We start from the raw sequence: 26,557 nt of genomic DNA, 5'->3' as shown, positions 1-26,557 counted from the left end.
CAGCGGTGACGCCAGTGTACGATGAATCACCGTCCATCGTTTGGTTGCTGGACGTGTTCACATTGGGCACTGATTGGGAACGATACGCCTGGTTGCTGCAGGTTTTGGTAGCCAGTATAAGAGAAGTTCTTCAGTGGGACTTCTGCGCTCCGCTGTGGACTGCGCGTTCTATCCCCGGAGGTGCAGGCCGTGCCTTCTGCTGCTATTCTGTGATATTGAGGATTGCACTGACTACACTTTATACCACCCTCTTCTGTCTATTGTGTACCAGATCTGTCCCTCATACGGAATATGGGGTGATTGTAATAAAGGAGTTCTGCAGCTCCTCATCTCTTCTCCCCCCCCCCCCCCCCTTGCAGCTCCTCATCTCCCCCCCTTCCCCCTCCCGCGTGGCATCTCTTCTCTACATTCATCATCATTTCAGGGACTTGTTACCATATTAAACTAGGTAAAGAATTTGACTGATCACAGAGCGTCCAGTAGGTGGCCTCACAGAGCTGCTCACCGCTCCACAGCTCATTCACAATCTGCAGCCGCGGTCAGGAGCCGACATTGGAGACCGGGGCAAGCATGCTGGACAAAATTATGGAAACCAGGACAGAACCGGACTCTGTTATAGGAAGTGTGTCATCAGTGAACCTATCATTGTGTTATATGTGGTGTTACATAGGACTGCAGGTGACATCTACTACACTATCTGTACTCATGGACTTATCACTGTGTTATCTGTGGTGTTACATAGGACTGCAGGTGACATCTACTACATTATTCTGTACTCAGAGTTATCACTGTGTTATCTGTGGTGTTACATAGGACTGCAGGTGACATCTACTACATTATCTGTACTCAGAGTTATCACTGTGTTATCTGTGGTGTTACATAGGACTGCAGGTGACATCTACTACATTATTCTGTACTCAGAGTTATCACTGTGTTATCTGTGGTGTTACATAGGACTGCAGGTGACATCTACTACATTATCTGTACTCAGAGTTATCACTGTGTTATCTGTGGTGTTACATAGGACTGCAGGTGACATCTACTACATTATTCTGTACTCAGAGAGTTATCACTGTGTTATCTGTGGTGTTACATAGGACTGCAGGTGACATCTACTACATTATTCTGTACTCAGAGAGTTATCACTGTGTTATCTGTGGTGTTACATAGGACTGCAGGTGACATCTACTACATTATCTGTACTCATAGAGGTATCACTGTGTTATCTGTGGTGTTACATAGGACTGCAGGTGACATCTACTACATTATCTGGACTCGGAGAGTTATCACTGTGTTATCTGTGGTGTTACATAGGACTGCAGGTGACATCTACTACATTATTCTGTACTCATAGAGGTATCAATGTGTTATCTGTGATGTTACATAAGACTGCAGGTGACATCTACTACATTATCTGTACTCAGAGAGTTATCACTGTGTTATCTGTGGTGTTACATAGGACTGCAGGTGACATCTACTACATTATCTGTACTCATAGAGGTATCACTGTGTTATCTGTGGTGTTACATAGGACTGCAGGTGACATCTACTACATTATCTGGACTCAGAGTTATCACTGTGTTATCTGTTGTGTTACATAGGACTGCAGGTGACAGCTACTATATTATCTGTACTCAGAGGTATCACTGTGTTATCTGTGGTGTTACATAGGACTGCAGGTGACAGCTACTATATTATCTGTACTCAGAGGTATCACTGTGTTATCTGTGGTGTTACATAGGACTGCAGGCAACATCTACTACATTATCTGTACTCAGAGAGTTATCACTGTGTTATCTGTGGTGTTACATAGGACTGCAGGTGACATCACAGTTATATAATCTGATTGCGAGGCAGGGGGGCCCTCTAAGTGATTAGTGTTCTGTGATCAAGGTTCTCTCTGTGTAATGGATCTCTGTAATATGGGGGTCTTTCTTTTTGTGTAATCAGGGGGTCTCTCTGTGATCATGGATCTCTGCAATCAGGGGGTCTCTCTGTAATCATGGATCTCTGCAATCAGGGGGTCTCTCTGTGATCATGGATCTCTAATCAAGGGGTCTATCAGTGTAATCAGGGGGTCTCTCTAATTAGAGGGTCTGTCTGTATTCAGGGGGTCTCTATCTGTGATCATGGATCTCTGTAATCAGGAGGTATTTCTCTTTGTGTAATCAGGGGGTCTCTCTCAGTGATCATGGATTTCTAATCAGGGGGTCTCTCCAATTAAAGGGTCTGTCTAATCAGGGGGGTCTCTATCTGTGATCATGGATCTCTGTAATCAGGAGGTATTTCTCTTTGTGTAATCAGGGGGGTCTCTCTCTCTCTGATCGTGGATCGCTGTAATCAGGGGGTCTCTCTTTGTAATGAGGAGTCTCTGTGATGAGAGGGTCTGTCTAATCGGGGGGGGGGTGTCTCTATCTGTGATCATGGATCTCTGTAATCAGGAGGTCTCTCTCTGTGTGATCATGGATCTCTCTCTCTGTGATCGTGGATCTCTGTAATCAGGGGGTCTCTCTTTGTAATGAGGAGTCTCTGTGATGAGAGGGTCTGTCTAATCAGGGGGGGGTCTCTATCTGTGATCATGGATCTCGGTAATCAGGGGGTCTCTCTCGGTGTGATCGTGGATCTCTGTAATCAGGAGGTCTCTCTCTCTCTCTCTGTGATCATGGATCTCTCTCTCTGTGATCGTGGATCCCTGTAATCAGGGGGTCTCTCTTTGTAATCGGGAGAGATGTAGGAAGATTCCCCTTTTTGTGTCGGGCCGCCTGCTGTGTGCGCGGGTAAAGTCTATGAGGAGGTGACGGGCGCCCCCTGCTGGTCACACGCGGAGGGGCTGTCTACGAGCGGCCGGCTGCCTGCAGCATGGAGGAGAGATGCCCGGTGTGCCTGGACTGCTGCTGAGCCTAGATCGGCCGCCGCTGGGCTCTGAGCGCTCGGGTCCCCCTCTTATGCTGGCGTCGCCCCTCCCCTGGGCGGGGCCGCAGCCGCCTGTAGTCTATGGGTTGTTCTCGCTCTGGGTGACACAGATCTACGAGAAGCCGCCGGGGTAACGCTGGGTCCGGTGCTGACACGTCCGCCGGGATCGTCCTCTTGTCCGTCCACGTCCCCGCCGCCTGTGCCGCCCGCACTGGGATTACTGCAGACATGGATTGAAACTTACTGCTGGGCTTTAACTTTTTGTTGCGTCCTCGCTGGCTGGATCTGTTCCTCCGGAGAGCAGGGTCGTGGATCCATGGAATGACCCCGGCTCCCGGGCTCTGAAGGTCTACAGTCACACCTGGGAGTGGGGGGTCCTCGGCTACAGCACACTCTCCGGGGCTCCTCTGCGGATCTTACGGGGAACCATGTACTTTCTCTTTTCTTGGATATACTGGGGCTCACTGGTCTATATCTTCTCTGCCCAGGTAAGAAGGGGTGCTGCTGATGCCCTCAGTGGATGTGCCCCCCAGGGGGCATTGCAGGTGTCATCCTTTTCTTATGTCTGCTGTGGGGTGATGCCTCCAGTCAGCCCTGGATCTGGATTTCTTTCCCTCTTGGTGGGACTGTGCAGCTTCTTGTGTGAACTTTGGGGATCTGGCCAGTGCCATCATAGCCCCCCTAGCCCAGGATAAAGAGAAGCAGCAGGGAGGCTATACAGCGGCACGTGTCCAGCGGTGCCTTCATTCACACACAGCCGCAAGTTACATGAACTTCAGGCAGCAAGGTGCACATCCCTCAGGGCTCCGGGGGGACGCCCGCTGGATGTGGTGTCCCCGCTCATGTCTGCTGGGAATTATTGTAGATGTAAAGCGCTGACAAGTTCCTGATACAAGTGACCCACAGCTCGGCGGCGCGTTGTCACAGGGCTGTGTGTGACTGGACTGGTAATGGGGTCACTTTCCTCCTGACTGGCTCCCCTCTTCATTCTGACGACAGATCAGGAGGCGGCTCAGCCAGGCGGCTCATGCTGCACGTACACTTTTTTCCAAATGTAAACCAGCCTTGAGACTAAAGGCCTTTAAATCTCTTTCATGTGACTGGGCCAAGCTCTTTTTTTTTTTTTTTTTTTCCCCCCCCTTCCCCTTCATCTGCAAATGGCTAGGCCTCAGTCCACATTGTGAGCTAGCCATGTCCTTGAATGTGCAGGCTCCCGGCTCTGCTCCTGCCCCGCCGTCTCCTCGGGTTTAGAGAAGGGCCCTTGTGTGCTCACAGCAGTTTTTACAAGTAAGCCTAATTGTTTTTCCAAGCATTTACAGTTACAAAGCTCAACTAATGAGGAAGGAGAGATTGTGGCAGGCGGAGTGCCCCACGTTAACTGCTTCACTTCCTCAGCGAGCTGCAGAAGAGTGGTGAGGCCTGGGCGGCACCCTACCTTGTGTAGACATGTGGGACCCTAGCACCTTGTGTTTGCAGTCCTGTTCAGACATCCGCAGCCCGGATCACAGGGACCCCGCAGGACCTAAAACACGGCAGCTGGTGGTTTTATGTGCAGCTTCTATAGAGACGGCGGGGACGGATTAGTCAGTGACCTAGTGCAGGTATCTGCAAGGTCATGGGTGCGCGTCCCTCTCCGGAGAGGGACCTTCTTTCTGACAAGTTACGGAGGAGTTTGGGGAGACCTGGCTGTGCGCGCCGTCTGCATCCAGGAGAATCCAGCACTGGTTTTTCTCCAGGACTGTGCTATTGGCTGCTGGGGAAAGTCATTGTTCACAGAGAGAGCTGGAAAATCTGGGCAGGATCCAACCCAAATGTATGGCAGACGCGCGTGTTCAGATGTAGGGAGCTCGTCACCCTGCTAGTTCATACAGTGGAAAGTCGTGCACGCTGCAGGCATGTGGCGGTAAAGTTCACTCTGACACTGGATCCATATACTGTTCTCCGGCCACATTAGAAAGTCCTGCTGCAGAAGTGGAGGTAAAAGGGCAGCGCGCCAGAGAGCAGATCAGATTTCAGGGCCTCTTAACTCCTTATACCCCTGGGAACCAGTGTGTCCTCATCAAATCCCCAAAGTTATTTAAGAAATGCATGTCTGAGTGGGAAGCTGGGACTGTGACCCTGTGGTAGTGGACTGCACCTGGGCTCTGCTATACCTGACCACAGCTGTGTCCACACTGCTTCATTCACTTTCTTATTACCGCTCCAAGGTCACAGCGTAATCTTCCATCAAGCAGTAAAGGTCGGGTTGTCAGATTTACTCTGTATCCGTGTGGCACGGTTTCCTCTTTTAGTCCACCTTTGAACGCTTGAGATGCCTCCGTAGGTCGCTGGGCCGAGCGGCTCACACCCCTACTTGCTTTAAGTCACTTGTGTGTTCTTTTAGCCCTGGTTACAGTTGCCATCTCGCTGCGTGCCCAAGGATTTTTGACAGTGCCAGCATGTGGTCAGGTGCTGCGTGCATTGTTTGTGGGTGAGATGGCAGCCGCTCGGCCGGCCGGGAGCTTCTTCAGGTTTCAGCCCAGCTATGTCAGCAAGGGAAAAGGTCACTCCACATAGCAGGGGCCTGCGGTGGCCATCGCAGCCTCCTCATGAGGGGCGCGCTGTTCCTGCCATGACTGGCACAGACCGCAAGGACAGGCAGGACCCACATAAGTTTAATTCTGTCCTTGGAGACAGTCTTCCTCGCGCTAATCCCTGTGTGGCCCTCTGGACTGTAGACAGGTGCCGGTTCCTGGAATGACTGTGAGAGTTAATGTCACGGCTAGATAATTAGCTATTAGTTCACTGCTGTCAGTCAAGGTCCTTCCTGTGTGTGCTGCAAAGGTTAACGCCAAGGCCTTCTAGTGGCGCAGATCCCATCGGTCACTTGGGACGTTGTGTTGTCGTAACCAGATCTCCAGTTTAATAGTCATTTTTCTCCTGAATTAGAAATGTAGATGATATTTGGAATGAATACCCAGCGCCTGCGTCTTGTAACCGAGATGAGGGCCACCTCCCCAAAATACCTGCCCGTCCCCTGTGTCCTCATGTTTTGGGGTGCGGCTTGCCCACAGGCTGCAGTGACATAATGCCAGAGTAAGGGGCCATACATTACATACAGGCCAGCACTAGCGAGGAAGGACGTGTAACCGTATATAATAAGTACACCGCTCGCTCGCAAACCCTCGGTGAAGTTTGCTTGTGTTGCACAATGTTCCTGTCCGTGTGCGACTCCAGTTATTGGATCTAGACTTTGGACCCATCAGAGCCAAGCCTGAAACATGTCTGCAGCTCACAACACGCACAGTCGGCTCTGCTGCACTGTTTGTTTTGCCACTGACTGACCTTCAGATATGAGCAGCACAGGAAAGCAGGGGCGACTGTGCACACAGGGCCGGGTGAGCCTGGCTTTCTGGCACGCTCTTACACTTTGCTGATGGAGTTCTGCTGGAAGTCAATGGTGACTTGTCCTGAGCTTGTAGGACGATCGCCAGTCTCCAGAACCAGGTCCACGAGCTGGAGACTGACCGACCATAGAGCTGACACTGACAGACGAGGGACGCTATCAGGGAGCCGCAGGAAGCCTCTCGAGGAAGTCATTGACCATCCATTGCCCTGCTGATGGTTTCCTATTGTTCTAGCTTAATGGTTTCCTGTGCTCCTGATTACATCTCTACTAGTCAGACACACAGTGTACCTGAGACTGCAGCGCCAATGCCACCCTGTGTTTAATCAGAGATCTCCACCTGGCACCTGCGGAGATCACAGGGACGTAGGAAAACTAAGACAAACCCAAAATCAAATAAAACACCAGCTCTAAAAAGAACAGAAGACGGGGAGCAAACAGGATGCTGCGACACAAACGGCGGATAGGTAGAACCAGGCAGGGTCAGAATGCCCACAGCCGAAAAACCCTCTAGTTTGCCCAGCTGTGGTTACACCCTTCAATAACATTGCCATGTATGGGGAGGATCCTGCTCTCTATGTAAATAGTGGAAAGGCTGGCCACTTGGATGTATTCACTGCTTTACACAGCTTTTATGAGGATCAAGAAGAATATATAGATGGAGCGTGGCCCTGCCGCTCCAGGCCTCATGGGACACCATGGGTCAGATCATATTGTGATAGTCATTCAGTCAGTATCCCACTGTAACCCAATTCCTCAGATTGCCCCTTAGTTACTTGTGTTTTACCTAATATGCGTCCTCACAGGTTTCTTGTGTTTCTGTTCCCTGCAGTTTTCCCGGGCGGCCCCCACACAAGAAAAAGAGCAGAAACCCACAGAAGGTAAGGAGCGTTTCTGTGTAATTGCTTGTATCTGGTCTTGTGAACAGCTGCCCCCTTCTGGCCGGCCTGCGTCTTCTGCCCTGCACTCTCCGCCATACATCGGCTCTTACTGGGGGCCACCTTCTCACATGCATCGGCCTTGCTCTGCTTTTTGCCACTTATTGAGTTTCTAACTTCCCTTAAAACTAAGGTGGCTAAAGTCTCAGAAGATTTTCCCTAGAAGCATGTTTGTCTACATTTGCGACTGTGTTAGCGGGAAAACAGAGTGGGGGTCATTCACAAAGACCAGCGTTTTAAATGTCCCTGGAATAAAACTACTCCGGCCCCTGACTGTCGGGCCCGGCCCCCCCATGCCTCTGTCACTCCCTAGTGGCGAGCACGGCACAGAAACATCTGTACTGTTGCACAGGCAAGTCACAACATGGGGTCCTGCAACTGTAAATGAGCGCCAGGGAGGCTGGATTCAGATGTGGCCGCCATAACTGCAGCAACTTACTGCGTTTTTCAGAGTACCGCTTAATGGCCCATTCACACGACCGTATATTTGTGTCCGCATCTGTACTTCTGTTCTGTGGCCCCGCAAAAAGATAGAACATGTCCTATTCTTGTCTGCAATTGTGAACAAGAATAGGCATTTGTGGACCCCAAAAACGGATATGGTCGCCTGAATAAGCCCTTAAGGAGTTTACTACACGGCCATGAGCACTCTCTTTGAAAACGGCGCCAGCCTGTGTGCCAGCACAGTATCTCCCATATTGTGGTCTCATAGTCTGAACCCAGCGTGTAACCAAGCGCCATGTCCAGGTGCGCTACATATTGGGCCAGTAGTTGGCGGTAATCCGTCGTGCTGTACTGTGGGCTCCCGGGGCAGCGGCGGTCACACCGCCGGACCTGTGTCTCTTGCTCTCAGAGGGATGCATTAATGACGCTTCATGTCTGGAAGATGAAGGATGGCTGCCTCGGTATGCCTTATTGTGATTTCCTATTTGCATCGGACGGTGGGTGGTTGGAGATTAGTCAGCCCGTTTATTTTAAGCTCCTGATACGTGGAGATCGTGCAGCAGGGTGCAGGCCACGTTCCTGCACTGTTACGTAGTCACGACTTTCTTGTATGGCTGCAGCAGCCGAACACCCTTGAGTTTCATTATCATTTTTCTGACGGCGGCAGGCGGAGGTCAGGACTTCTTACCTTCTTATTGGTACAGCGGCTTTTATCGCTTCTTAATTGTTATGGCAAAATTAAACAGATCTTGCAGAGCACGTAGCGCATGAAGCTGCACATGTGATAAAGCCAGCTCTGAGCAGAGGACAAGTTTCCGTGATGGCAGCAGCTGTACTTATCAGCTAAGGTTATCAACCCTCCGAATAAGCTCAAACATGGTGCAACTGTGTGCTTCTCCCTCACACACGGGGCCCCGCTGACGGGCTCCGAGCCCATTAACCCAATAAGTCATGTCCCCTGGAAACAGGATTCTCCTAGTGAGCGGAGACATGAAGTTAACGGGAAAATTATAAGGAAGAATTGAGATGCTCATAATAGAACCTGGGTGGGGGTGGGGCTGTTCTACAGTTTGTCTCGCAAGAGGGGGGAAGGGCTGATTACCAGCAGCTGCTCTGGTGGTCTCTAGCATCGGACCGCTACTGGCAGAAGGGGGGGGGGGGTCTCTGGAGGTGAACTGAGGACCTCTGACAGATTCAGTAGTGAGACGGCTCCAGAGACCTGATCTGCTCCTATGTGTTCAGGTCCTTGTCCTTCAGTGCAGTGGTCGGGCGCAGAGACAAGATGGAAGCAGCTGAAAGGGTTGTCCCTTGTAATATTACAGCTTTGTGTGGCTGAGCCAAAGGGAGTAAATAACTTAGTTTTGACTTTGCAGTCTGTCTGGTAAAGGGGTAACAGCGTGTCGTAACGGGTGTGGCAGCTGGAAGTTCTCAGAACTGCTACCAGTCCCTGGCCGGGATGCCGGGGGGATTTTTAAGAGCTTTTCTTTCTAATCCTAGAGGCCAATGAAACAATCGTCCTGGGATGCAGTGACTGCAGGGGAATGTTTCCTGCTAATCTGGGCACCATGTGGCCCCTCTGCTGACTGGGAGTCTTTGTCCACTTGTTGAGATATGGCGTCTAATTAGCTCCCTCACACGTAGCAGGACCCGGCAAGAGGCAGCGGAGATGGGGATCAGCTTCTGTCTGGTGTACAAAATGTCCATTTAATCTGTGACCACTCTGAGACCCATTCAGACAAGACATCATTCCTCCCAACTCCACCATAAACTGCTGAACCTAGCCTGCCTGTTAAAGGGGTTCTCCCACGATTGATGTAAAAAAATGAAAATAAGACATCCTATAAAATCTAGAACCAGCGCTGTACCACACATGCAGCTAGTTTCTCCAGTTCTTCTGCTAGATTTATTTTAAGTTGGGTATGTTCTTTTTCTGAGGGGACGTCTCCTTTCTGCTGCAGCTGGTGGCAGTTGAAGGATGGAACTGGGCATGTGCTTCCATCTGAGGTGGACAGAGAAATTATAAAAAAGGAAAACGGCAGGTGGCGCTATACAGATAGATCTCAGTCAATAGCTCAGTTGCTTTACTAAATTTTTTGTTACATGATTTAATTCTCATTCTTCCTTTAACGTCTGCTGTCGGGAAAGAGTCGGGAGGCCCCACAGACTAGTAAGATAGCCGTACATCTTATGTACTTTCCATAGCCAGTAAGTGCAGATTTTGTGGACGAGGCCTCCAGTATCAGGATGCAGGTCAGACCCCAGGAAGAGGCCTCCAGTATCGGGACACAGGTCAGACCCCAGAACGAGTCCTCCAGTATCAGGGCGCAGGTCAGACCCCAGGAAAAGGCCTCCAGTATCGGGACACAGGTCAGACCCCAGAACGAGGCCTCCAGTATCGGGACACAGGTCAGACTCCAGAATGAGGCCTCCAGTATCGGGACACATGTCTGACCCCAGAATGAGGCCTCCAGTATCGGGACACAGGTCAGACCCCAGGGAGAGGCCTCCAGTATAGGGACACAGGTCAGACCCCAGGAAGAGGCCTCCAGTATCGGGGCGCAGTTCAGACCCCAGGAAGAGGCCTCCAGTAGGGAAGCAAATTAGACCCTAGGAAGCTTTGTGCCTTCAGGATTTGTACATTGGCTGTATATAGAGGTCTCTACTGTCATGTCGTGGTCTATATGGGCTGACGGCCGTGTCTCCTCTCTCTAGTGGTGCCGTTCATAAACGTCTACGAGCGCAGCATGTGCCAAGTACGGGAGACGTTAGTGGATATCTACCAGGAATATCCCGACGAGGTGGAGTTCATCTTCAAACCCTCTTGTGTAGCGCTCATGAGGTGTGCAGGGTGCTGCAGCGATGAGACTTTCGAGTGCGTACCCACGGAGTGGTACAATGTCACCATGCAGGTATGTGCCCGGCAGGTTCGTCGCCCTTTTCCCGGCATGTTTTACCGCACAGGGGCTGATGCACGTAATTCCCTTTTAGCTTCTTATAAACTTTTACTGAGACACACAGCTTAACATTCTTCAGTAACTAGGACATGGCTGCTACTTGTACGTGACCAGCAGCTGACGTGCAGTCTGCGTAGTATTACATCCAAGGCCACATCCAAACCACCATTGTCTCCAGCAGTCTTCATTTCTGTGGATTCCATGTTAGAAGGGTTGTCCAGGATTAGAAAAAACATGGCAGCTTTCTCCCAAAAACAAGGCCACCTCTGACCATGGGTTGTGTCTGACATCGCAGCTCGGCTCCATTGGAGTCAGTTGGGCAGAGCTGAAATGGCACACAATCTGTGGACAATCCCTTTAACATTTCTGGATGATTACGGTTCCAAACCTGTCACTGAGACTAATAGTAAATGGTGGATCTTCGCTGAATAGTCACGTATCCCCTTCTTCCCTCTAGATCTTGAGGATGAGACCTCACATGAGTCAGCTGTATGTGGAGAAGAGTTTCCAGCAGCACAGTCGCTGTGAATGCAGGTGAGAGTCTACAGAAGAAAAATAAAAACAGTCTACAGTCAACAAAATAAAAATGCCTTGAATATTAATTTATTTTTTATTTTTACTCTGCAGACAAAAGAAAGAAATTAAAGGCAAACAGGAAAAGTAAGTGGCTCTGTTTTTGTATGATTCTGCACATGTCCTACCCACCAGCGGGAATCACATAGACCTGCCATTAACCCTTCCTGCGGCTCTGAAAGGGTGGATATATCATTGATCTGACTATAACGTCCCCAGGAGTTACTGTCCGGTACATTGTCACTGATGCTCCTCAGTGGACAATGCATTCTATACGCAACATTATCCGCTCTGAATGACGCTCCCCTTTGTTCTCTGCTTCTCTAACCGCGCTGTTAATTAGAGGTAGGGGCTACGTGGGCGCTTAATACCTGGGTAACATTCGTGCTGGCTGTCGGGGTGATGGTTTATGGGTCCAGTACCTGTGAGTGAAGCATGACTCAGATTACACGCATGTCCTCGTGGCTCTGCCAAGCCGGAGGTCTGTGAAAGTGTGGACATCTCCCTGAGACAATATCTTTATTTTTTTATTGCTTTTGATTTCTGAAGCTCCGTACTGCTCTTCAGCCTGTCCATATAGACTTTTTATTGCCTGGAAGTTTTATCACCAAAATCTCGTGTGTCCAGTGGTATCACTGACCGTCCTCCAAACCCCAGGACTTGGACCTGCATTACTGTACTAAAATTGGGAGCCGTGGCCCATAGAAGCCTGAATGCCTCTTCATTCCAATCCATGTTTAGACCAGAGGAGGTGGTGGGTAGAGGAGGGGATGGGACAGGAGCCCAGGGGGATAAGGTGAGGCGTTTTCTTAGACTCTGTCAGGACCTGTCAGCTGGCACTGGTGCAGCTATAGTTTTTCTCCAGAAACCTGCACTTGCTGCTGCACGCTCCTTCTCCTGCTGGAGAAGCTGCATGGTCCTGGAGACGTTAACCTGTTCCTATCGGAAGACGATGCACAGCAGTCCGGATGGACATTCTCTGCACTCTATAATGTGTACTCGACATAGCGACGGTCACCGCTGCAGAGGAAACAAAGGCCCATCTTTAGAGATATTGGTGCTAATCCAGTCTCCCCAGATGCATTCTAAAGTGGGTTTATGAAGGTGCATTGACCACACAGACGCCATTCCTGGATTACCAGTAAAAGTCTGCCTGGCTTTCTGGTAGCTATTGATTTTTATTTTACGACTCGTCATGCACCATATATCCCAGCGGAGTGCACCTGCTGGGGGATACATTGCCAGTCATAGCCCAACCATTTATTAAATGTCACCGCTGCTGTCTTAACCCCAAACCCTTTAAATGTAGAAATCCTCATCATAGTGACTGAGAGAGTGAGCCCTTACCTGCTGCAAGGGGATGAGTACGGCTTGGGGAAAAAAATCACCGGAGGGTCTGTCCTATAATGCTCTGCTGTAGAAAGGCCTCTTGGAGAGAGATGTTTTTGCTATTAAGCTTACTATTAATATCCGGCCACGTGTGGGAAAGGTCACCTCTGCTGTCCATGCAGCTTCATAATGAGGCAGGAGAAGATAGCAGACCTGCCCCCCTCACCGCCAAGTCTTGCAAACTGATAAAGCTGTCCTGTGCTGTCTATGAACAGAAGCCAGCTAAAGGTTTGCTGCTTTTCACAGCCCGTAGCAGCACCTGTGTGGAGACTAGCGTAGATTAGCAGTGGTCACGCTGCCGCCATCTGCAACGTTCCTGTTTGTGTATGAGGGCCCAGTCATGGCAGAGTCTCACGCAAAGTTCCTCTGAAACCAGCCGACATTCCAGCGTAGTATGCAGGTACTCTCCTCTCCCCAGAGCACTGGAGATGTGGGTTTCATTAATTGTGGCACTAGATTCTTACTTTGAACTTATTACATTAGACGAGGCAGGGTCACGGATTACATCTCCAGATTACATAGAAAATTACATGAGCGAAATGCTCTGCAGGTGGCTCAGTCCTGAAGTGTGAGGATCCAGGCTGACTAGAGCAGTGTGGACCCCGCGACTAATCATAGTGCGCATGCCTGCATAAGTAAGTGACCCCTTATCTGCGTGCCGGCGGAGCTCAGTGGGTTTTATTCCCCCTGCTTCGTACAGAGAGGTATCTGACTTCACCATCTCAGATCTCCAGACTCCTCTTCTGGATGGTACAAGCTCAGGTTCTTGATTGGATTTGTAATGTTCTAGACGACCCCGTAGTCCAGCGACATTATTCTGCTCGTGTTGCCCCTGATTTTGCTCGAGTTTCTCTCGTTTTTTGCCCTCTCTCTCTCTCTCTCTCTCTCTCGCTCTTTGTTTATTTTTTTTCTTCCAGAAAAGCAAAACGAGGGAAGGGCCATAAACGAAAGCGCAAGAAAATCCGGTACAAATCGCACCGCTTGTACGTTTGTATCGTGTGCTCACTAAAATCCCCACCACAAATCAGATTCACCTCATTCCATTAATTAATTCCATTAATCTGCTCGTATGATGGCAATGAAAGCTGAGACAGGCCCACTTGTTTTAATTAGAGGCCTTGGTGGTGGCGGGGGTGATGATGATGAGGGTATTTTATTCTGTCTTAATGTCATCATGAGACTACACACCCGGTTCTGATCCTTGTTCCATTTCTACAGCAGACCCAACAGTCCTTTGGAGAAGTACTTTCTCAGTAGATACATCCTCGGACGACTGCGGTGTAGCGCCAGCGCTCTGTCTGCTGTGACCTCTGATCTCTCCGTTTTTGTGCAGGGGGGTCACTAGCAATGCTGTAGGGATTATTTATCTACCCAGATTGTCTTGCCAGATCTCATGATTACATTAGGTCAGCCTGGTATTTTGAGCATGACTGTGGTGGCTTGTGGCAGCATTGGTGGTGGGACACTCGTATCTTTGAGTACCATTCTCCAAACATTCCTCTTGCTCCAGTATAAAATCTGTCTACTTCTCAGGGATAAGGTCATGCCTTTCAGCCACTCTCCTAACACCGGACCCCTTGTTTCCGTTAAAATTTGGAATCGGGATGTGTATCCAGAACCAGTGATGCGGTCACAATGCCCCCTACTTACCTTAGTGGGTCATTATCAACAGGTCTTTGAATGCAGCAGTCTCTCTCTGAGCCAAAGTGAAAGTGTTGTCCATATCAGATAGACTACAGCTGGCTGTAGACCTTCCATATTTGTCGGTGGATCTCTTAGATTTTGATTTTTTTCATCCTGCCGACAGTCTGCTGGACTGACTGACAGTCCTAGCGAAGAATGGACAGTTGGGGTTTCCTATCTGGGGTTTTGTCTGTTGGACATGCATTTCGTCATCAGCTGAGTATGGTCCACCCTAGCACAGTCACTCCACCTCACCAGAACGTGTAGCTGGAGACTGACGCATTTAACTGTGGTGAGAAAAATCAATCTCGCCAGTTAGTTCCACAGTCCTGTCTACTAGAATACGTCACTCGACGGCGCACGCTTCACTTGGGTCCTCAGTGAGACTGCAGTAATAAACCTTTAGTGCAAACTCTTCAACATTTGGAGAACTGAAATGGCTGAGTTATTGCCCTATGGGAAAACTGTTTATCCAGCACAAAAAAAGTTCCTTGTTCCCAGGAATAGGGAAGATGGAGTCGTGACGTGAGCACGCGGCCATTAGCCTTCATCTCCTGGTGGTTTTACTCCGTCGCTGTATGACATCATTGCTAGAGTCCTCAGTGACTGCACGTAGACAGGCGGTGCGGAGCTACTTTCTGATGTGACTCTTGTCTCTCTGCTTCTCTTCATACTCTAACCCCAAAGGACTGCATTTGGAAGGCTTACTTAATGAGAAATACTTCTGGTTCTTTATCCCACTCTAAGGGTCCATTCACACGTCCGCAATTTCGTTCCGCATTTTGCAGAACGGAATTGCGGACCCATTCATTTCTATAGGTCCGCAATTCCGATCCCGCAAAAAATAGAACACGTCCTATTCTTATCCGCAATTGCGGACCAGAATAGGCATTTTCTATTGAGTGCCGGCGATGTGCGGTCCGTGTGAATGGACCCTAATCCTAAGAATTGTTCATGATCCCTGCTGTTTCAGCCCTTCATACTCCAGCACTAGTCCCACACGGACTGTGCAGCATTGCTTCCTTAAGGTGTTTTACTCCTTCCAAATGCAGCTTCTGGCTTCCTAATGCTATGCTGTCTGCTTCATCTTGCCTCTTCATAAAGGACGTAACACAACAGTGGCTGGTGAGGGGTGGGTGGACAGCGAGGTAGGGGACCAGCCAGTTGTCTATGTATTTCCCAGGGTGGCCATGGTAGCACCACTCTACAGTTTTACAAGTCGGGGTGACCACCTCCTTCTGAATGTGGAGAGGTCCTGCTTTTATATCCATTGCTTAGAACATGCACGGATGGGAGCTATAAGAGCAGGACGGGCAGGTGGTCACCCCGGAGTGTGGTGGGGATGGGGGGATTGCCTGTGATGTGTTCAGGAGTACTGCATGTTGACATTTCTCTTGCTGTTGCGCTGTAGCTTAGAACTCTTTTTTTTCCTTTTGCTTTTTGCAGTCATTGTGAGCCTTGCACAGACACAGAGAGGAGAAAACACTTGTTTGCCCAAGACCCCCAGACCTGTAAATGTTCCTGTAAAAACACAGACTCACGTTGCAAAACGAAGCAGCTTGAGTTAAACGAAAGGACTTGCAGGTTGGTTTTTCATACATGTGGGAAAAAAAATCCAATTCAAAGATAGAGCTGCTTCTTCCTGCTATTTGCTGCCTGGCGTTGTGTCTGCAGAGGACAGCGCCATGTTCAATGTTCTTTTACTCCTTCTGTATATCTGTACAATAATGGTGCACATCAGTCACCTCATGGCCGGCTTGTACACAAATCCTATGTATGTGACAGTGTTTTCTGTTAGCTGACATTAGAGGAAGGCTTTTAGCGCAGCAGTACATGCCATTCTGGAACAGGTTCCCCTTCTCGTATGGAGCGGCCTGAGTCTTTTCATGGCGTTTGACCTTCTAACCATGAATCCAGAAGTCTGTAGACCCACAACACAATGCAATACGGTTGTGATTGAGTCTTTGAACCCCCTGTTATATATTGTCTGTTACTTGAAGCGTGTTCCCCAGCTGTACCCTTTCTGTCGTAGATCTGTGTGTGGGGCATCAATTGGTTGTCAGGTCCTTCGATATCCAGCAAAGCTGCTAAGTCTTGACAGCGTTTGCCCAGAGAACCCAATTAGTTAGTTATCAGTTTGTTGTCTTTCATTAGGAGAGGGAAGAAGCCTAGAACAGACCAGTCATATGCGGCCCCCTATTCTGCTGACCTCGCTCACTAACATGCGCTCTGCCACCCCTGTGCAGCAAAGTAAGTTACCCCAAATAACACCTTTATGTACCCTGAATGCTTCTGTTTGTTGTCAATCCAGTTTTCAGAATAAAAGCAAGGTTGCATAATATACAGACTTCTCAGCTGTTATTTCTCCGTGTTTGTCTCCTGGCAGCTCATGTGGGGTGGTAATCCGGAATAGACTAAAACTGGCGCTTGTGAATGACACATAAGCAATGCCTGGGTGTGCTAGTGTAGAGAGGTTAGTGCCCTATTCATCCCGTCAGCATGGAAACCCAAGAGTCGCTGGGTCTAATGTTGACCCTACACTTTACATGTTGGCGAACAGCTCCTTCTTCTCCCTAAAACCAGTCATCAGGGCAGAGCCAAGACACCACCACGTACATTAGATGGACTGCTGATTCAGCTGAAATTGGTGGGTTTAGCCAGCAATCATCTGCTGTGTATAGTAATTTTAATTTTTGGAGCTTCTTCCCTCAGTAAATCTACCAGGCCGAGTCCTTTTCTTGTTTTAGGGGGTTACGTAGTTCCCTCGTCACCACGAGCAATCCTTCTGTCTGTAGTTCTGTGTTTCCGAAGTGATTTCTTCGTGGTCTCACATAGTCTTCCACACTCAGAAGAGCAGCACAAGCCGTCTGGCCTTTGTACATTGTGGTGTAGCTGTTGCTTTCCATCCTCTCAGAAAGGAATTCTTAAAATTATGTCTGTGTTACATTGCTAAGAATTTAAATTCTATTTTGTTTCTCCCAACCATGTCCAGATGTGAAAAACCGCGGCGGTGAGACGAGGAGAGAGTCTCCGGAAAGAGACAAAATGGAGTGAAAATGAAGGATCGAAACTCGGCACAGCACTTTGGTTCTCATGCATTCCGTGTCCCTGAGGGGGGACAGAATAGCCGTATTATTCAGTAAACGCCATTTCTCCTTCTCCTTTTCAAAATTGATGCTGCTACACATCGAGAGCCAGAACAGTGGGGTCATAACTTTTTTTTGGATTCTTATAAATATATTATAATAATTAAATATAGATATATAAATATATATATATTTGTGTATATATATATATTGGATTTTTCTTAACAAAATAATAATTTGCTGGACTTTTGGTCACCAACCGAAACAATTTTTTTTTTTTAAACTGAAGTACGTGGGGGATAGCTGCTCAGCTGATGCTAACCTCTAATAACATTAATTATTCTGGATCATAATCTGTTGTCGCTAAGTTTCTGCTATACCAATACAAATCCAGAGTTCAGATCAAAGGTCAAAGAAGCCCTGCTGAGATGTTCTGGAGTCCTACAGCCGCAAAGCTCGATCCTTCACGAAGCGTACCTGTGCCCTCTGCAGATTGAAAGACTCATTGAGGAAATGGAGACTATTCGGTGCCATAGGTTGGCCAGAGACAACGTCATTGTATAACCTGCCCATCATGCACAGTTTCTACCCCAGAGGAGCTTTTTTTTTTTACCCCTGGCATCTAATGTCGGCTGGTGTATGTATGGATTTGAGTATGATCTCTATTCACAAAAAGGCTTTCGGGGAAAAAAAGTTGTTTGACTTTATATCCAATGGACATTTTTACTTTGTCGAGTTAAAAGAAAAATGCCCTTTGTAAACGATGTGACCTATTGGCTCCATTTTGTCAGGCATATGCTGAGCCAGTGCCAGTTGTATCTCTGTGGTCTTAATACAACACTAAAAATTCAAGATCTCGCAGAAGTAAGGACTGAGTCTGGACCAAAATCAAGGAGGTCACAAGAGAGGAATGGTTCCGGATTAGCGTGCAGACCTGGCGGTAATCACTAGAATCCATTGGGACTTGTATTCTCCCAGTGAGCAATCGGCAAATGACGTGAACTCTTGTACATTGAGTTAATTACTCACCCCAGTGAGGAAGACTCACTCATAATGAGTGGAAATGACTATATTAAGAGTACGAATCGCTCAATGAGTGCAGCTTGCTGTTTAATGAATGAGACTTGTTTATGTTGAGTGAGACTGCCTTCCAGTGGGTGAATGGCTTCCCCACCCAAATCATAGAACCAGGACTGGCTTAGCATGTCTGAGAATCTGAAGCAACCTGGTCCAAGCACCAAGTATGTCCACCCAACACCGTGAGTCCTGGAGTTGCAGCCGGTGGAATCACTAGAATGTAGAGAGCGTGTTCACTGTAGCCTTGCTCATGTATCTCATGTATACAGACACACACACACACCTGTTCTAAGGTTCCACGTGCCTTGCAGCCTAGAAACGAGTGAGGCTCACCCCGAGCTGTTTTCTGGTTAAAGGACTTTAGTGCCGATGAAAGATTAACTGATATTTAAAAAAAGACACAAATAAAGGGTTAATCCCTGCATGAGGGAGTTGGCTCCTTTGCTGCTAGACTGTGTTAGAATGAAATCCCTGTGTACACTGCAAAGTTGTCTGAGAAACCTTTTCACTGGGGGGGGGTCGTAAATTTACCTGTGTGGATGCATACGTGCAGTGGTCAGTGTTATCCCATTCAAGGCAGGGACGCTTGCAAATGATTGTGGTCATGAGAATATATTTGGTATGCATGCGAGCCCCCCATGAAGAGCCTGACCTCTAGTGCAGGGCACTTTCTCCAGTGCCAAATTCAGACATGGAGCGACGATGTAGTGAAACGTACAATAAGTGCCTTGGTAGGATCTAAGTCTACTGATGGCCCCCAATATGGAGAAGATGAGTGGGTACCGGGGGGGGGGGGATACCATCTGCAGCTCATGTCCATCTGTGGACAAGGATCAATACTTCTCGGAAGAACCTATAGTGTGTGTGTATGTGTATACATGGATGCAGAGCAGTTCGCCACACATATTTAATGTCCCTTTTTATTGAAAGCTGGTAAATTAAGAAGAGCGCGTGGGAGGGTACAGTATTTCTTTTGTTATATTTAAAATAATTTATACAATTACAAATACATTAACTGTCCAATGTTTTTATCCGTTCTCTTTGGTGGCTTTCTTATTTTTTATGTGGTCTGTTCTTCACAAGCCATTGCTACCTTCACAGGTACAGGAGGCTGGCTGGCGGTGGGCACGGAGGGGGCACATCACTTGCACTGATGAGGCCCCCCTTCTTTCTGTCACGCTTAGGCTCAGATTTTTGGTTAGGCAATCTGGGTGCTTGTTTTGCTCCTTTGCTGATTGGCTAACTGTATAAAGGGCACCTACTTATTAGGTAAGTAGAGGCTCTGAGAACTTTCCACACATCTTTCCTCTAGGGCAGAGCATGAGTAGCTTGAGACTCTGGCGGTTTTGTAGGAGCTTGCTGAACGACCAGAGCAGCTTAACATCCATCTCCCTGCAAAACTACAACTCCCAGCATGCCCGGACAGTCTACAGCAGGGCATGGTGGGAGTTGTAGTTTTACAACAGCTGGAGGGCCGCAGGTTGAGCATCCCTGCGCTAGACGAAGGATGACGTCTATCTGCACTAGAGGTTGTCGGCATCTCTGATCTGCAGGGGCCATGTCTCCGTCTCGGTTGGTGAGAGTCTTGCTTTGCCTTGGCTGCCTGGCCTGTGGAACCCATGATATCGAGCAATGTCTAATTAGGCCCTCACCTAGACCTGTCCCCATGACTGCAGAACCAGCTCTATGCAGCAGTGACATTGGAATGGCAGTATTTATTTTATTTATTTGATAAATTGCATACTGTTATGTCGTGCACACAGACTGCTAAGCATTTCAGTGCAGTCGCCCTCATGTTCGGTTCCCCATGCGGTACTGGCATCTTGGCCCGTCCAGTCCTAGGCTTAAGTATTTATTGAGAAGACTGTAAATTGGGGCAGCGTTGATCAGGGTTTTACAATTTTGCACATGTAAATCTACCATATTCATGGGTTTTGTTGACTCTCCTGTGCAGAAAGAAAGCCTTGCCTTCCCACGTTAATGACTGCAGAGGCGCTCAGTTCGGTGCGGAGTGTCTGCTTATATCACTCGTTAACTGTGTGAGAGTCGGGAGATAATGAGCTTTGTCACGATTCAATCTCCGATCCTGGTGAAGCCCAATAACCCCCCTCCGCCAGACGGCGCACGCTGCTCCGCACTGAAAGGTTCAGCTCTGCAGATGTAATAGTTAATGGTGACTTCTTACCCTTAGTCTTTCCACTGGAGGATGAACAGTAGTGCTTACTAAAAGGGCTCTCTTTAGTCCCTTGCTCCATGTTCTTCCATGTAGGTAATCACTTTCAACTCCAGAAGAACGGCACACTGCCCTGTATTTCTGTGGGCAAAAAATGTAAAATAATTGGTGGTGTGCAGAATAAAGCACACAGGCACTGGAATCCAGAGGGGGCTGGCAATGGAAATCTGGAGCTTTAAGTAGACTTGACACGTCTGGTCTCCTCTCGAGTGCGAATGTCCATGTCCCCAAGACCTGAGCTGCAGGAAGGCGGATGCCTCTGGTGGTCTCTTCCTTAATGGCCTGCATCCTGTGTTCGAGTGGCTGGTCCACTGTAAAAGTCACGTTTCAAATAGCAAAACTCCTGTACGACGGACTCGCCCATTCTGTAGCTTTCACCATAACCTCGGCACGCTACCGCCTGTAGTTAAGATTTGCCACAAGTCAATCAGATCAGCCTGTACTCTGGTCTATTGGAGCAGCGCTAAAGAGTATGGTGTGCTTCCTCCTCCAGCCGTGCCGCTGCATGTCGACCATTTAGCACTGTGTCGGTAATCCGTATAAGCCATTGCAATAGTGACAATGAAGTCTCTACCACAAGGCCTCTGCCAGCCAAGGGTTAATATATGTATATGGAGCATTCAGCATAAAACACTACACGTCTCCTTTTTTTGTAAATAAATTCAAAAACACAAAAAGTTAATTCTGCCTAACAAGGTTTTTTAATTGTAATATGTGTTTTATTTATTGGTGCTATCATTTGTTATTGTTGTGAGACGCCGTCATTAACACTTCTTTCTCTGCAGATTAAATATTATGTAGAAACATATTTATTTTTTAAAAGAAAGTATAAAGATAATGTTAAAAATACCTGTGTTTTCTTAGTTTTTATTAAACCTGTGCATTGACCCTCCAGGTGGGTAAATGGGACAGTAGGTTCTAGTCAGAGCTGGGGGATGATGACTGTGAAGGGGGTCCAGGGGCCAGTCTACCTCCCCCGCAGGTCGTGAGTGGACTCCATGTATATGAGCCATTAATAGATCATGAGTGCCAGCGTGAACAGGATCACCTTACACAATTGTATCGTCTGGAAAATCAGTGGCTCCTGTACATTGTAACAAATCCTCAGCTGTGTTAGCGGCACGAGGTCGGGATGTAAACAATTCACTGACCGCAAACCAGCCTGAGAACTGGAACATAAAGGGGGGGGGGGGGGTATTTTGGCATTAAAATGTTGCCAGTGATGCAGCATGAGGTAGGTTGTGCAAAATTGTGAGTTCAGTTTGTGCGGACTTTTCAGAATGCAAAATGGGTTGTTTTTCTGCTCACACAACTTTTAAGATATTAGGGTTGATTTGACTTTTAAAAAATTTACAAAACAGTCATGCAAGGGGTGGGTGGTGGCATAGAAAACCTGGAGTAGCATCTGTAGACAGCAGTGTTAGGTTTAAAGATGTGCCGGGTTTAACACCGTGCAGCGTTTAATAACTTTGGCGCAAAGTACTCCAACCCAGAGAGGGGCCTGAGTCCTCAGAAGAGACCATGTCTTCTCCAGATTTCATATGAAGCTGTGTGTATTTCAGGGCAGGAAACATCTGTGGTCTCATGAAATGGTTATGACGGGTTATAGAGAAGGCTGACAGTGGGCAGTTTCCCACGGTGAACAATGTGCACATGACGAGGACGCCGCAGCTACGGAGCTGGGTCATTTATATTACATGGATATATGAAGGATGCATTTTATGTATACAGAAGAGAGGAGCTCGGCTGGTGGCCCCTAACTAAACATTCCCACGAGGCTTCTGCATCAGCAGTGAATAAGCCCCGGCTCCATGCGGGATTTTGAACAATCTGGAGACCATTCTGTTGGAGAATGGGCTGACTGTATTCTGTGTATATGTTTGCGGTATCTGACCTATAGACACACTTGACCCGAGGGCTAGCCTCCAGTAAGTATTGAGCACTGTGGGATGCAGATATCCGTGTCATAAACCATAGGCCAATGGTTTACATTGTTTTTCATTACAGAGAAAGTACAAAGTAATTAGCTGCATGCATGCTCCCTGCGAATACAAGAAACTCCACATTCCTGATAAATGGACCCAGATGTCCTCGATGGGCCTGCGATAAGGGTAAACGCTCAGATGTCATCGACTATTCACACCCTTTCCTTTGTGTTGTGTAACAGTTGAATCACATTTTGGTTTAGTAAAAAAAAGTGATTTAAAGTAAATGTCTAAAAGTGATTTGTGTCGAGAAGTGACTGAAGCCGTAGCCATCCATAGAGGTTGCAGTGCAGTCTGTATGGAAAGGCTCTGGACCGCGGGCACTTTGAAATCTCTTCTGGCTCGGCCCACGGGGACTGATATTCTATTTCAGCAGCCAAGTCTAGACTCTGACTTGGCCACCGTGCTCTCTCTTTTCCATTGTAGTGCAGGTTGGTTAGGTTATCCTCTCCCAAGTCTCTGTTCTCCCGTGGACTGCTGCAGCAGGTTTTCCCTCACTCTGATCACATCTCTAAGCCCGTGTTCTGCTCCGTGTATGACATCAGTATTTGTAAGTGTGGGTCCTAAAATCAGGCGTTACATATCTCTCCATTCTACTTCCAGCTGTTCCATTTCTGGTTTTCGCTTACAAATACTTATTCAATATACAGATCAGAACACAGCTGTGGAAATAAGTCGTTAAAGGGATCATCCAATCCTAAAAATAAAGGTCCCCGCACCACCACTGCTGCTTCTCCCTGTACACAGATGAAAACATCCTGTGTCGGGGGGGCGCAGTCAGAGATGGGGACAAGCCTCCCTAGCATTGCAGGTGACACTAGGGAGGCTCGTCTCCGTCCCCGCCTGCCATTGGCTGCTCCACCATCGACACTGGATGTTTTCATCCACGTACGGGGAGAAACTCCAGCGGCGGTGCTGGGACCCGGGTAAGTATATTCAGCATGGGGGGGAGGTTTAGGATTGGATAACCCCTTTAAAGGGGTTTTCCAGGTTTAGTCACTCACCTCGTACATGTTCCCCGTGCTTTTCCTCTTTCAGTTTGGGCTCTCCTGACTGTTTCCTTCCCGGATGCAGCACTTCCTGTTGCTGTATCCAGCCATACCCATGATGCAATTCTGCTTTCTCAGCTCCAGCCCTGCCCCAACAGTGCCCAGCTAGTTTATAGCCCCTCACATATACACATAGGCACACCTTTATCACTGCCCCGCCCACGGAAATGACATCACAGGAAATAAAGCTCTGCATGGTCATGTGAACATAGCCCAGAACGGAAGATAGGAGACATTACAAAATCACAGCGCCTTTCATACGGGATTTTACAGGATGTGGATGCAACATTGAAAACCCCTTAAATGCCATATGAGGTATATTGAACCCTCAGTGGAAGTTCTACCTTATGTCATTTTAGAAGCTTCTAAGCGTCACCTTTCTCCTCTCACTATTTGCACAGTAACAAGATTGTGCTTTTTTTGTTTTAATTTCTTTGTGACGTGGATGTCTCCTTGTGTTGACCCCTCATTGCTGCTCTTCAATACCCTCAGAGATGTCCTTGGTATGTGATAGACGTGATCAGGCTTCATTCATGAGGGAGAGCAGCATGGCGCTGGAGGTAGGTTTCCCAAGCAGATCGAAAGTGTTTGAGGGTGTTTGGTTTCTGAAGGTCTGCGATATGAGGTCACTGCATGGAGTGGACAAAGCAAGCCCAGAGTGAGCAGATGGAAAGTGTTTGAGGGTGCTTGGTTTCTGAAGGTCTGCGATATGAGGTCACTGCATGGAGTGGACAGAGCAAGCCCAGAGTGAGCAGATGGAAAGTGTTTGAGGGTGCTTGGTTTCTGAAGGTCTGCGATATGAGGTCACTGCATGGAGTGGACAGAGCAAGCCCAGAGTGAGCAGATGGAAAGTGTTTGCGGGTGCTTGGTTTCTGAAGGTCTGCGATAGGACTGTTGGTGGATGAATGATTCTGCTCCTTCTACTGTAGGTTGCAGCGATTTGTTGGTCATAATCTAGAACACTTTGGAAGAGACGGGTCTTTTACAGACTATCCTTCAGTTGTCCATGTAGAGGGCAATAAATAATCCTCCCTGCTTCAGGACAACAGCTGCAAAGACTTAAGGCCTTCATAAAGGCTTTGGAGATGAGAAAATTCCCAGTGCCAGGAGGTAAAGCTGATGATCGTGAAAAGTTTTGCATATTAACCTCTACACTCTGAAAGGATTGCTCACCGTTTTCTTATCTTTTCAAGTCACTTTAACCCCTTAACGACCCAGGACGAGAATGCTCGTCCTCAATTGCCGGCACTTAGCGCTAGAGGACGAGCGTCCTGCAGTCGTTCCTCCCCCCGCGTGCGGTCCCCCAATCAGCAGCAGAGATCCGGCGGTTACTGACAGCCGGATCCCTGCTGCATCGGCGATAATGCCGGTGGATTTAACCGCTCATATGCCGTGAAAAAAAATATCACATGACCTAACCCCTCAGATGAACACCATAAAAACTATGCTAAATAAACAATTTTTTTGTCACCTTATATCACAAAAAGTACAACAGCAAGCGATCAAAAAGGCGTACGCCCACCAAAATAGCAAATTTTACCGTCCGCTCATCCCGCAAAAAATGAGCCCCTACCTGAGACAATCGCCCAAAAAAATAAAATAAAATAGGGCTCAGAATATGGAGACACTAAAACATCATTTTTTGTTTTTGTTTTAAAAAAGCTGTCATTGTGTAAAACTTAAATAAAAAAGTATACATATTAGGTATCGCTGCGTCCGTATCGACCGTCTCTATAAAAATATCACATGACCTAACTCCTCAGGTGAACACCGTAAAAAATAAAAACTGTGCTAAATAAACAATTTTTTGTCACCTTACATCACAAAAAGTGTAATGGCAAGCGATCAAAAAGTCATACGCACCCCAAAATAGTGCCAATCAAACCGTTATCTCATCCTGCAAAAAATGAGACCCTACCTAAGATAATCGCCCAAAAAATTAAAAAACTATGGCTCTCAGACTATGGAGACACTAAAACATGATTTTTTGTTTTGTTTCAAAAATGAAATCATTGTGTAAAACTTACATAAATAAAAAAAGAATTGGATACATATTAGGTATCACCGCGTCCGTGACAACCTGCTCTATAAAAATACTACATGATCTAACCTGTCAGATGAATGTTGTAAATAGCAAAAAAAAAAACGGTGCCAAAAAAGCTATTTCTTGTTACCTTGCCTCACAAAAAGTGTAATATAGAGCAACCAAAAATCATATGTACCCTAAACAAGTACCAACAAAACTTCCACCCTATCCCGTGGTTTCTAAAATGGGGCCACTTTTTTGGAGTTTCTACTCTAGGGGTGCATCAGGGGGGCTTCAAATGGGACATGGTGTCAAAAAAAACAGTAGCAAAATCTGCCTTCCAAAAACCGTATGGCATTCCTTTCCTTCTGAGCCCTGCTGTTTGGTCATACAGCGGTTTACGACCACGTATGGGGTGTTTCTGTAAACTACAGAATCAGGGCCATAAATAATGAGTTTTGTTTGGCTGTTAACCCTTGCTTTGTAACTGGAAAAAAAATATTAAAATGGAAAATCTGCCAAAAAAGTGAAATTTTGAAATTGTATCTCTATTTTCCATTAATTCTTGTGGAACACCTAAAGGGTTAACAATGTTTGTAAAATCAGTTTTGAATACCTTGAGGGGTGTAGTTTCTAGAATGGGGTCATTTTGGGGTGGTTTCTATCATGTAAGCTTCACAAAGTGACTTCAGACCTGAACTGGTCCCTTAAAATTGGGTTTTTGAAAATTTCAGAGAAATTTCAAGATTTACTTCTAAACTTCTAAGCCTTGTAACGTCCCCAAAAAATTAAATGTAGTTCCCAAATTGATCCTAACATGAA

General features: G+C 47.6%; 1 protein-coding gene across 8 annotated transcripts; it reads left to right on the top strand.

Annotated features, from left to right (window-relative positions):
• The first annotated feature begins 2,813 nt into the window (after nt 1-2,813).
• Nucleotides 2,814-21,524, top strand: VEGFA (vascular endothelial growth factor A). Of its 8 annotated transcripts, none has more exons than XM_044274153.1 (9): nt 2,814-3,401; nt 7,131-7,179; nt 10,393-10,589; nt 11,092-11,168; nt 11,262-11,294; nt 13,514-13,561; nt 15,726-15,863; nt 16,434-16,529; nt 17,272-21,524. In XM_044274153.1, the coding sequence occupies exons 1-8, from the start codon at nt 3,342-3,344 to the stop codon at nt 16,498-16,500; spliced, it is 669 nt and encodes a 222-aa protein (XP_044130088.1). In that variant the 5' UTR covers nt 2,814-3,341; the 3' UTR covers nt 16,501-16,529; nt 17,272-21,524. The 8 variants fall into 8 exon arrangements, with proteins under 8 accessions (XP_044130088.1, XP_044130087.1, XP_044130091.1 ...); XM_044274152.1 differs by having other exon boundaries at nt 13,514-13,579; XM_044274158.1 differs by lacking the exon at nt 2,814-3,401 and adding an exon at nt 4,103-4,200 and having other exon boundaries at nt 13,514-13,579.
• Nucleotides 21,525-26,557: the final 5,033 nt, after the last annotated feature.

The sequence above is a fragment of the Bufo gargarizans genome, unplaced genomic scaffold (genome assembly GCF_014858855.1).
Source record: "Bufo gargarizans isolate SCDJY-AF-19 unplaced genomic scaffold, ASM1485885v1 original_scaffold_1514_pilon, whole genome shotgun sequence".
In the NCBI taxonomy this organism is placed as follows: domain Eukaryota; kingdom Metazoa; phylum Chordata; class Amphibia; order Anura; family Bufonidae; genus Bufo; species Bufo gargarizans.
Note: the sequence above shows the minus strand (reverse complement) of the source record. Positions and strands in the feature narration are given on the sequence as shown.

Excerpts from the sequence above, each read along its gene's own strand:
- VEGFA (XM_044274152.1), top strand. The coding sequence starts at position 3,342 with ATGTACTTTCTCTTTTCTTGGATATACTGGGGCTCACTGGTCTATATC. Across the intron at positions 3,402-7,130 it reads TCTATATCTTCTCTGCCCAG|TTTTCCCGGGCGGCCCCCAC; the intron begins GTAAGAAGGGGT and ends TGTTCCCTGCAG. Across the intron at positions 7,180-10,392 it reads AGAGCAGAAACCCACAGAAG|TGGTGCCGTTCATAAACGTC; the intron begins GTAAGGAGCGTT and ends TCCTCTCTCTAG.